This window comes from Macaca mulatta, chromosome 15, assembly GCF_049350105.2.
Source record: "Macaca mulatta isolate MMU2019108-1 chromosome 15, T2T-MMU8v2.0, whole genome shotgun sequence".
NCBI lineage: Eukaryota > Metazoa > Chordata > Mammalia > Primates > Cercopithecidae > Macaca > Macaca mulatta.
In genome coordinates, this window is record NC_133420.1 from 8,845,040 (window position 1) to 8,855,947 (window position 10,908).

At 59.9% G+C, this 10,908-nt stretch overlaps 1 protein-coding gene across 17 annotated transcripts in view; it reads left to right on the forward strand.

Annotated features, from left to right (window-relative positions):
* SARDH (sarcosine dehydrogenase) overlaps nucleotides 1-7,229 on the forward strand; it is a 77,292-nt gene extending 70,063 nt beyond the window's left edge. For 8 of the 17 annotated variants that reach the window (XM_077967227.1, XM_077967229.1, XM_002799932.4 and 5 more), the window contains 2 exons: nucleotides 3,920-4,055; nucleotides 6,777-7,229. In XM_077967227.1, the coding sequence (XP_077823353.1) occupies nucleotides 3,920-4,055; nucleotides 6,777-6,902 (262 nt within the window). In that variant the 3' untranslated portion in view covers nucleotides 6,903-7,229. Of the gene's footprint in view, nucleotides 1-489; nucleotides 931-2,376; nucleotides 2,732-3,020; nucleotides 3,325-3,919; nucleotides 4,056-4,615; nucleotides 4,703-6,065; nucleotides 6,254-6,485 lie in introns of those variants that run through there. The other 9 variants (XM_028834632.2, XM_077967230.1, XM_015116426.3 and 6 more) reach the window with 7 other exon arrangements.
* The last annotated feature ends 3,679 nt before the right edge of the window (nucleotides 7,230-10,908 follow it).

The window sequence follows — 10,908 nt, forward strand, 5'->3', positions numbered from 1 at the left end:
AGTGCAGTGGCGCGATCTCGGCTCACCGCAACCTCCGCTTCCCAGGTTCGAGTGATTCTCCTGTCTCAGCCTCCCGAGTAGCTGGAATTACAGGCGCCTGCCACCATACCCAGCTAATTTTTGTATTTTTAGTAGAGATGGGGTTTTACCATGTTGGCCAGGCTGGTCTTGAACTCTCCTGACCTCGTGATCCGCCTGCCTCAGCCTCCTAAAGTGCTGGGATTACAGGTGTGAGGATCCCAGAGTGCTGGGATTCAAACCAGGCCAGTGTAAGGTTGCACACCTGGGGCCCCTCCCAGGCCAGCAGGGCCTGTGGGGAGATAGGGAAGGCTCTGCGCTCTTCGAATGCAGGTCTCAAAAGAGAAAGGTGCAGCCAAGCCCAGGCCACCCCTCTGTGGCGGGTCTAGGCTGAGGGCCTTGGGAGGGTGAACCCAGGGAGCCTGGCCTCCCAGTCACTGCGCCATGACCTCCCATCCTGTTCTGGTTCAGTTTCCCCACAGCCCTGTGATGGGGGTAGAGGGACTGTGCTGGGGCCGCCATCCTCATTTACAAATGGAGACCACATGGTGCCAAGGAGCAGGGGACTCACGCCCAGTCACACAGCAGAGGTGGAAGGAGAGACTCTGCCTGGGGTCGACCTGACCTCCTGCTCTCCCCACTGAGAGTGGCTTTGAGCATGCTGCTGGAGCCCGGTGCTCCCTGAGCTACTGGGAGAGTTTGGATTCCAGGGACCCGAGTCCCCCTTGGGTTGCAGGGAAGTCTGAGAAGATGAGGCCCTGCGCAGAGGCCTCCCGTGGTGCCTGTGGGGGTCCGAAGCACAGGTCTCCCGGCACGTGGGCAGCTTTGGGCTCTGTGGACGTGGAGCTGACAGCCAGCTGCAAACACTGCCACTTCTCCCAGGTTTCTGGAGCCTTCAAAAGGAGTGTCAGAGTGAGGAGGGGAGGGAGAGGGAGGTTGAGGGAGAGGGAGGGTGAGGGACAGGGAGGGTGATGGAAAGGGAGGGTTAGGGTGAGGGACAGGGAGGGTGATGGAAAGGGAGGGTTAGGGTGAGGGACAGGGAGGGTGAGGGACAGGGAGGGTGGGGGAGAGGGAGGGTGAGGGTGAGGGAGGATGAGAGTGAGGGAGAGTGAGGAGAGAGGTAGAGTGAGGGGAGAGGTAGGGTGAGGGAGAGGGAGGATGTGAGAGAGGGAGGGTGAGGGAGAGGGAGGATGTGAGAGAGGGAGGGTGAGGGAGAGGGAGGATGTGAGAGAGGGAGGGTGAGGGAGAGGGAGGATGTGAGAGAGGGAGGGTGAGGGAGAGGGAGGGTGAGGGAGAGGGAGGGTGAGGGAGAGGGAGGGTGAGGGAGAGGGAGGGTGAGGGAGAGGGAGAGGGAGGGTGAGGGAGAGGGAGGGTGAGGGAGAGGGAGAATGTGAGAGAGGGAGGGTGAGGGAGAGGGAGGATGTGAGAGAGGGAGGATGTGAGAGAGGGAGGGTGAGGGAGAGGGAGGATGAGGGAAGAGGGAGGGTGAGGGGAGAGGGAGGGTAAGGGAGAGGGAGGGTGAGGGGAGAGGGAGGATGAGGGGAGAGGGAGGATGAGGGGAGAGGGAGGGTGAGGGAGAGGGAGGGTGAGGGGAGAGGGAGGATGAGGGGAGAGGGAGGGTGAGGGAGAGGGAGAGGGAGGGTGAGGGAGAGGGAGGGTGAGGGAGAGGGAGGGTGAGGGGAGAGGGAGGGTGAGGGGAGAGGGAGGGTGAGGGAGAGGGAGGGTGAGGGGAGAGGGAGGGTGAGGGGAGAGGGAGGGTGAGGGGAGAGGGAGGGTGAGGGGAGAGGGAAGGTGAGGGGAGAGGGAGAGGGAGGGTGAGGGAGAGGGAGGGTGAGGGAGAGGGAGAATGTGAGAGAGGGAGGGTGAGGGGAGAGGGAGGGTGAGGGGAGAGGGAGGGTGAGGGAGAGGGAGGGTGAGGGAGAGGGAGGGTGAGGGGAGAGGGAGAGGGAGGGTGAGGGAGAGGGAGGGTGAGGGAGAGGGAGGGTGAGGGAGAGGGAGGGTGAGGGGAGAGGGAGGGTGAGGGGAGAGGGAGGGTGAGGGGAGAGGGAGAGGGAGGGTGAGGGAGAGGGAGGGTGAGGGAGAGGGAGGGTGAGGGAGAGGGAGGGTGAGGGGAGAGGGAGGGTGAGGGGAGAGGGAGGGTGAGGGGAGAGGGAGGGTGAGGGGAGAGGGAGGGTGAGCGGGGCCGTGCTGTCTTCGTCCTGTGGCTTCTCCCTGGGTGCCTGTCAGGCTCTGCCTTTCACGTGACAGCCTGTCTAGCTCCCGGGATCAGCTCAGCTCCCGGAGAGGGGGCCCCTTGCAGACAGGTCAGCGTCCATGGGTCCGTTCTGCCTGCCTGACCCCGACCCTCTGACCCTCCAGGAAGCACCTGCAGCCTGATGTCTGGGTTAGGAGGGCCTTGGACAGCCCCTGTGACCCAGTGCGCTCCGCTCAGGGGTTTTCTGTCAGGCTGCATAATAGCTGCTCTGCGCCGCGGCTCTGGACTGTTGCGGTTCCAGGACAGACGCAGAGAGGACGCTGGCAGTGGAGTCACAGAGAACGGCCCTGCCACTCTACTCTGGGACTCCGGGCATTTGGAGCCTCAGTGTCCTCAGGTGGAGAATGAAAACTAGGGCGAGGCCGGGCGCAGTGGCTCACGCCTGTAATCCCAGCACTTTGGGAGGCCGAGGCGGGCAGATCACGAGGTCGGGAGATCGAGACCATCCTGGCTAACACGGTAAAACCCTGTCTCTACTAAAAAATACAAAAAGTTAGCCGGGCGAGGTGGTGGGCGCCTGTAGTCCCAGCTACTCCGGAGGCTGAGGCAGGAGAATGGCGTGAACCTGGGAGGCGGAGCTTGCAGTGAGCCGAGATCGCGCCACTGCACTCCAGCCCGGGCAACTGAGCGAGACTCTGTCTCAAAAAAAAAAAAAAAAAAAAGAAAAAAAAAGAAAAAAAGAAAACTAGGGTGAAACCAAAGATGTTTACAAAACCTCCTTGCAGCCTCATCCTAATCTGATTGACAGGTGGGACCCAAACAGTGACTCCAGGGTGAGGATACAGGAGGCCCCCTCAGCCTCACCCCGGCCCTTCCATTCAGGGGCCCCTTTGCACAGCTGCAGCCGTGATAACCCATCACACATGGAGAAGTCTGCAGACTGGCAACAAAGTATTACCAGTTAGCCCTGGGTGCTGGCCTTTCTTTGATTTTATCTTACTTTTATCCTTTGTCTTCCTGCTTTTAATTTTTAAAGCTTTCATGGTGAGCATTCATGTATTACACGTAGCAAAGTCCTTTGAATAAAGTATGTATTGTACTGTGAAAAAAAATGAACCTGGCTGGGTGCAGTGGCTCACACCTGTAATCCCAGCACTTTGGGAGGCTGAGGCGAGCAGATCACTTGAGGTCAGGAGTTCTAGACCAGCCTGGCCAACATGGTGAAACCTGTCTCTACTAAAAATACAAAAATTAGCCAGGCATGGTGGTGGGTGCCTGTAATCCCAGCTACTCCAGAGGCTGAGGCAGAATTGTTTGAACCTGGGAGGTGGAGGTTGCCGAGTCTAGATTGTACCACTACAACAACAACAACAACAAAACAAAACAGAGTTGAAGAGCAGTGGAAGGAAATCGGAGGCAGGGGCTCTCCCAAATATACGGGCCTCGCTTCTGGAAACAGCAAAGTCTACTCCTGGTTTCGTTGTTTTCCACTCATCCCTTTTACTCACTCGAAGCCTGAGCCGTGGTGTCCAGGCCAGGTGCTGGGCTGGCTCTGGGGACCAGTGAGGTCATTGTAGGCCAGCCCTATCTGTGTGGAGCCATGGTTGGGTGGGCACCATGCAGCCCCCCATTCTCCTCCAGGCCACTGTGGATGTGTCCCCACCCTGTGGTTTCTGGGGCCCCAGCTTTCTCTACTGCTTCTTCCAGCAAAGTACCCATGTTTGGCCTGGAGGCCATCTGGAGGAACGGCCAAGTGGTGGGCCACGTCCGGAGGGCCGACTTTGGGTTCGCCATCGACAAGACCATCGCCTACGGTTACATCCATGACCCCAGTGGTGGGCCGGTGAGTCGCCTTCTCTGGCCCTGCTGAGGCAAATGCCGATTCCTCCCCAGCTCCAAACCAGCACCCTGCACTGCACCCTGAGTGTGCCGGGCACAGGGAGGAGGACGGGTGGGGTCCAGGGGAGGAGGAGGGAAGAGAAAGGAGGGAGGAGGGAGAGGAGGAAGAAGGAGGGAGGAGGGAAGAGGGGGGAGGAAGGAAGGAGAAGGAGGGGGAAGGAAAAAGGGGAGAGAGGAAGAAGGAGGAGGGAGAGGGAGGAGGGGGAAGGAGAAGGGAGAGGAATAGGCCTCAGCAGGTGGAGGACTCCCCAGCTGTGCCTGGGCAGAGCCAAAGCTGCTCTCTGTTTTCTCTCTGGAAGAATCTGACTTCCAGGCTTTTTTTGGTTAGAAGGAGGTGCCAGCCAGCCAGGCTGATACCTTCCGGCTCCTGACACCAGAGACCCAAACCTCAAGCTGCCCACGGCCCACCCTTTGCCTGGGGTGCAGGGGTGGCCCCAGGGTGACCAACCAGAGACTCAGACTCAGCGACCCATGTTTCTATCCTCCTCTCTTTCCTCACTCCAGACACCCCTGACCTCAGGGAACCCCACACTCACCAGGTGACCCTGGTCCCTGGCTCTGCAGGAGAAAGGAGCAGGCTGGAAAGAGCAGGTACTGCCCCCAGAAGCAAGTCCCAGGACAGCTCTGGGTGGCCAGGGGTGGTGGGGCAGGGGGTGGGCAGCCTCCCCAGAAGGGGAAGGGGTGGTCTGTACCTCCACCTCCTTTTCCCATCTTTCTGGTGCCACATGTAGAGGTGCCAGTGAGGAGGGTCACATCTCTCCATGGGAGCAGATCTGACATTTGGCCCAAGCCCTAAGTGAGGCCGGGAGGTGCTGGCCTGACTCCAGAACCTTCCAGCCTGAGTCCCTGCTGGGCACATAGAGGGAATCGGGGAGGGAGGGAGCGCTTGGGAGAAGCCACAAGGAGGGGTAGGCTGGAGACAGAGCAATCTTAGCAAGAGCTGCAGAACATGCGCAGGCCCAGCTCGAAGGCCCAAGGGGGAGGGGACACCGCCAGGCCTCAGGCAAGGCCATGGTCCTGTGGAGCTGTGGGGAAGTGGCAGCCCATGGGGCTGAGTCTGGCGGTGGAGCTGGGAGGCTCAGAACACACTTGATGCCACCAGGCTTTGGGATCTGCCTTTTACTTGCTTTGTGACCTTGGACAAGGATCCTCTCTTAGAGCCTCGGTTTCCTCATTTATAAAATGTGGACACTCACCTACCATGCAGGGCCGTCATACAGGCCACTGCCCAGAGTGGGATCTTAATAAGCAGGGATTGTGATGGCGTGGCTCCCATCGTGGGCAGGGCCTCCTGACACAGCCCTGGGGCCATGGTCCTGGGGGCCACAGCCCTGGGGCCCAGCCAAACCAGAGTTTATGGGTTCCATGCCAGGGTGGGCTGGGGAGGGGAGGCTCCGTTGCCATTTCTTCAAAGAGCAGTAATGCTCGCCTTTCTCCAGAGTCAGGGATGGGTCCATAACCAACGTGACCAGGGAAGCTGAGGTTCAATGGCATCCAGACAGGCAGCCGGGGAACCAGTCGATGCACCCAGAGCTGCTGGTGCATGTCTCGTGCCCCTCCATCAGGGCTGTCCAGAGCATTTGCACCATGGAAATGGGCAAACGCTACAGTCACACCCGCCTTACTCCAAAGCTGTTGTTAAACATTTTCTAGCACCCAAGTGGGGTAGTAGAGGTGTCTTCCTAAGATTGGGAAACCTGGTCATTAAAGGGAAAGGCTCTGAGATGAGGAAGGAGTTTCTGCCTGGTGGGTATTTGTTAGCAAGGCCAGGTGCCCGCTTTGAGTTGTGCCTGCCTGGGGACATCTGAAGTCCACCAGCTCGCCATGCTGCCTTCCTGCGGGGGACAGCTCAGAACTTGCAGCCCTGCAGGTGCACACATGGCTCAGAAGCGCCACTCCTAAAGCTCCTGTCACAGAAAAAGCTTGATTTGTTTTTCTATTTTATTTCATCCAGTCCTGAGCTGCCAGGAACAAGAAGGAGCCCTCTGACTCCCAGAGTAGAACCTGAGACTGCCTCCTGTGGCCCTGGCCTTGGGTTTAATTGCTATAATGGGAGAACAGCTTCCCTGACTGGCCCGGCCTGCCCTCCTCATAGCAGCCGTGGCAAAAGTGCCCAGCGTCACCAGCTGCACCAGGCTGGAGGTGACGCCCTCCTCCTGCCCTAAGAGCACCTGCACCTGGGGCTGACTAGTTCCCGAGGGCTTGCTGGGGAGGCCAAGCCAGGGCGTGGGATGGGGAGCACGTAGAGGCCAAGCTGTCTAGAAGGCTGTTCCAGCCGCCCCTGCCCAGAGGGATTTGAGCCGGATTGGCCGCCAGCCTCGGCGCTGCTCCGGCCCGGCTCCGGGGAAACCACCGTGTTTCTGCTGTTTCCCAGGCATCTGGAATCGCTGGGGCTGGAGGTGTGTTGTCCTGTGGAAGTCGTACTGGCTGCCAGACCTTGGCTTTGCCGGACCCCAGATGCCCGTGTCCAACTCGAGATCACATGGACACGAACTCCACCTGCTCTGGGGCGATGCCTGGGTTCGGGAAGGAGGCCCTGGCACAGGGATGAGTTTGCCCACAGGGCAGGCAGCAAGACCAAGACCCCCTCCTCCAGAGAAACAGGCAGGCCTGAGCCCCGCACCTACCAACAGATAGTGACCCTCATCCCCACCTCTGCTCCTAGGTCTCGCTGGACTTTGTGAAGAGCGGGGACTATGCCCTGGAGAGAATGGGGGTGACCTACGGTGCCCGGGCCCACCTGAAGTCTCCCTTCGACCCCGACAACAAGAGGGTGAAGGGAACATACTGAGGGCACAGACCCCATGCCCCATCACATGCTGTCCGTCCATTCCCACAGGTCCCAAATGGCCCTGGATCCCAGGACCCTGGACCCGGCCAGAACTTGGGCCCTCCCTGTCCTTAGTCTAGGCCTAGTCCTGCTAAAACCCCCAAACCAGATACGGACAGAGACCAAGATGGCCCATCGTGTGGTCACTGACCAGAAGGCGGTCTCTAATCCGCCCCAATCCTCCCAGAAAACAAGCCTGTAAGTGTCTTGGGCTCAGGGACCATGGCTTGTAGTTATCTCCAAGTTTCTAGAAGGTGCTTAGTAAATACTTGATAAGCCCCACGTGAATACAGGGAAGCAAATAGGCTTCGTCTTTTACCCCAAGCTTGACCGATTGGTGGTGGGCTTCCCTGGGGCACTTGGCTGAAGAGCATGAGGCTGTGTCTGGGTCAGGAAAGAGCGGTGATCGGCTGGCACTGTCTGCCATCAGTGATTGACTGGCACTGTCTGCCACAGTGCACATGGAGGCCTGGGACCAAGGCCATTCTGCAGGATGGTGCCTCTCAGATCTCAGGTCAGCACGGGAGCTGGAAAGCTCTTCTTCCCTTGCTCGACCTCCTGGTTCTTCAGGTGGCAAAGCCTCCTGAGAATCAGCAGCCCGGGAACAGAGGAGCCAAAGCAGGGAGTGGGCGGGGCCTCAGATGGGTGCCCTCCTCAGCCACACAGAAGTGCAAGCTCCTTCCTCAGTTTCCCCTTGAGCCCCTTGCTCACCAGGCTCAGGCAGGAGGGGCATGCTGCTGGGTAAGAGTCTGGTGGAGTCCCCCTTTCTAGGTGACTTTTGTCTTTGCTGTTGATTTGAACGCATTTCCTGCCCGTGCCTGCCTCCTTGTCTGGCCCTTGCAGGAGGACCCTGTCTTAGGCTCTGCCCCGCACACTGCCTTGAGATGGGGTGGCTCCGCTGCCTGCTTTCTCTTCCCCCCGATAACTGCCTGTGTGTCAGAAGCAGCTCTGCCTCTCCTGCCCGGGAGGGGTGTCCATCTCTGTCCATCCCACATGCTCAGTCCTCTCCCTCATGCCCCTGAGCCCAGGTTCAGATCAGGCCCGTCAGAGTGGCACTGCGCAGTCTTGCCAGGTGTGCCCTGAAATCTGGGAAGAGCGGGTGGCAGATGCTTGGGGATATCATGGAGCTGGGGCCCCACAGAGCCACACACACAGCAAGTGGCGATCTGGGGGCAGCAGTCCTGGCAGGCCCCAGCTGCCTTTGGATGCTCCCAGGCCACACGGCCCACTGTGGACTGAGCTCAACAAAGCTGCAGGCAGACGTTTGGGTTACAGATGGCTGTGAAAGGCGGGTTTGGCCTCCTGAGTCTGGGGAGGGGGATGCGGCTGGAGAGTGGGGTGGGGGCCTCTGGCTTTCACACGCTTCAGGCAGAAGGGACACCTGCAGCCTCCCCTCGCTCACAGGCGGGCCTGGCTCCTGGATGAGACAGCTTTGTGGGAGCCAGAGGAGGAGAGGAGGGGAGCCGGCTCCCCAGATGGCCTGGCCTGCTTCCTCCGGGTCTGCGGTTTGGCCACAGACCCCTGGATTGGGCCGGTGACCACATTCATCTCACGGCCTGTCCTTGGGGGAAGGCTGAGGATGAGGGGACGTCAGAGCCCAGGTTCCGCTCCAAATTGTTTCTCGTGGCTGCAGCTGGGGAACGCATGCGACGGCACCACCCTGTCCCAAGGAAAGAGAACTCAGCCCCCCTCCCTGTACCCTGTGTGCTTCCCCCGCCCCCGTGGAGACAGAACCTGGCCCCTCCGGGAGGGCACTGGGCATTGATGTGAGCACAGCCTCCACGACTCGCCTCCCGAGCTCACCACCTGCAGGCTCCATCCCTGGGCTGCAAGAGATCCCGGCCCTGCCATGGCTCCCAAGCGCACCACCCAGGGTCCACATCGCAGGACCCACCTCCCCGGACCCCGAGTCAGGTCTTCCAGACTTCGACTCTAAAAACACCGTTTCATAGCTGTTTTTAAAAATTTTTTCCGGAAATATTGATACCATGACGCTCACTGTGGCTGGGTACTGCCTCTCAGGAATTCCGAGGAAACTGTTTTGAAAGTGCCTACACTGGCTGGGTGCGGTGGCACACGCTTGTAATCCCAGCACTTTGGGAGGCCAAGGCAGGTGGATCACCTGAGGTTGGGAGTTTGAGGCCAGCCTGACCAACATGGTGAAACCCAGTCTCTACTAAAAACACAAAATTAGCTGGGCATGGTGGCACATGCCTGTAATCCCAGCTGCTCGGGAGGCTGAGGCAGGAGAATCGCTTGAACCCAGGAGGCAGCGGTTGCGGTGAGCCAAGATTGCGCCACTGCACTCCAGCCTGGGCAACAAGAGTGAAATTCTGTCTCAAAGAAGGGGAGGGAGGGGAGAGGAGGGGGGGAAGGGAGAGGAGGGGGGAGGGAGGGGAGGGGAGGGGAAGGGAGGGGAGGGGGGAGGGAGGGGAGGGGGAGGGAGGGGAGGGGAGGGGGGAGGGAGGGGAGGGGAGGGGGGAGGGAGGGGAGGGGGAGGGAGGGGAGGGGAGGGGAGGGGGGAGGGAGGGGAGGGGACGGAGGGGAGGGGAGGGGGAGGGAGGGGAGGGGGGAGGGAGGGGAGGGAGGGGAGGGGGAGGGAGGGGGAGGGGGGAGGGAGGGGGAGGGGGGAGAGGAGGGGGGAGGGGGAGAGGAAGGGGGAGGGGGACGGAGGGGGGAGGGAGGAGGGAGGGGGAGAGGAGGGGGGAGGGAGGGGGAGAGGAGGGGGGAGAGGAGGGGGAGAGGAGGGGGAGAGGAGGGGGGAGAGGAGGGGGGAGAGGAGGGGGGAGAGGGGGGAAGGAGGGGAGAGGAGGGGAGAGGAGGGGAGAGGAGGGGGGAAGGGAGGGGAGAGGAGGGGGGAAGGGAGGGGAGAGGAGGGGGGAAGGGAGGGGAGAGGAGGGGGGAAGGGAGGGGAGAGGAGGGGGGAAGGGAGGGGAGAGGAGGGGGGAGGGGGGAGGGGAGGGGAAAGGAGGGGAAGGGCGGGGCGGGGCTACATTGTCACCACCAGAGCTCTATACTGCACTGGGCAGTGAAACAGCCTTGGGCCATGTGAAAAGTGGGGGGTGTGAATGGAACACAGAAGGTTCCATCTCGTATCACAGTGGTATGATCTCGGCTCACTACAACCTCTGCCTCCCAGGTTCAAGGGATTCTCCCACCTCAGCCTCCCAGCTGGCTAGAATTACTGACGAGTACCACCACAGCCTGGCTAATTTTTGTATTTTTAGTAGAGACGGGATTTCGCCATATTGGCCAGGCTGGTCTCGAACTACTGACCTCAGGTGATCCGCCCGCCTCAGTCTCCCAAAATGCTGGGATTATAGGCGTGAGTCACTGTGCCCAGCTCTAATTTTTGTAGAGACAGGGTTTCACTGTGTTGCCCAGGCTGGTCTTGAACTCTTGGGCTCAAATGATCTTCCTGTCTCAGCCTTCCAAAGTGCTAGGATTACAGCACCCGACCTTGTATCATTTCAATTAATTTAAAATTAATCACGAGTAGCCACATGAGACTAGCAGCCACTAGACAGCACAGACAGCCCTGGAGCGCTCTGGGACCCACTCGGGCAGGCACCCCATGCTGGCTGGAGCCTGGAGTCCAGGGCCACCCCATCTCTCAACACCGATGGGCATGAGTATTCCTCACCCCAGGGCTCTGAGCACCTCAGAGTGGTGGGTTGTGCCACCTTAGCAGCCCCCATCCCCTGGGAGGCTGGGAAACCCTTTCCTCAGTGGACAGATAGGGAGAACCAAGCCCAGAGAGGGAAAGTAACTAACTCAGGGTCACACAGCAGGGGTAAGAGTAGCAACTTGGGCTGCTGGACTCACCACAATAATTCAGAAGGTGGGTGAGCCCAGAGAGTCCCTTTGGCTTGGAGCATGTAGGTCATTTTCAGGTAATAAAGCACTTCCCCTAAGCCTCCAAATAAGGACCTTATTTTAGATAAAATCCCCCACAAGGGTCCTGGGG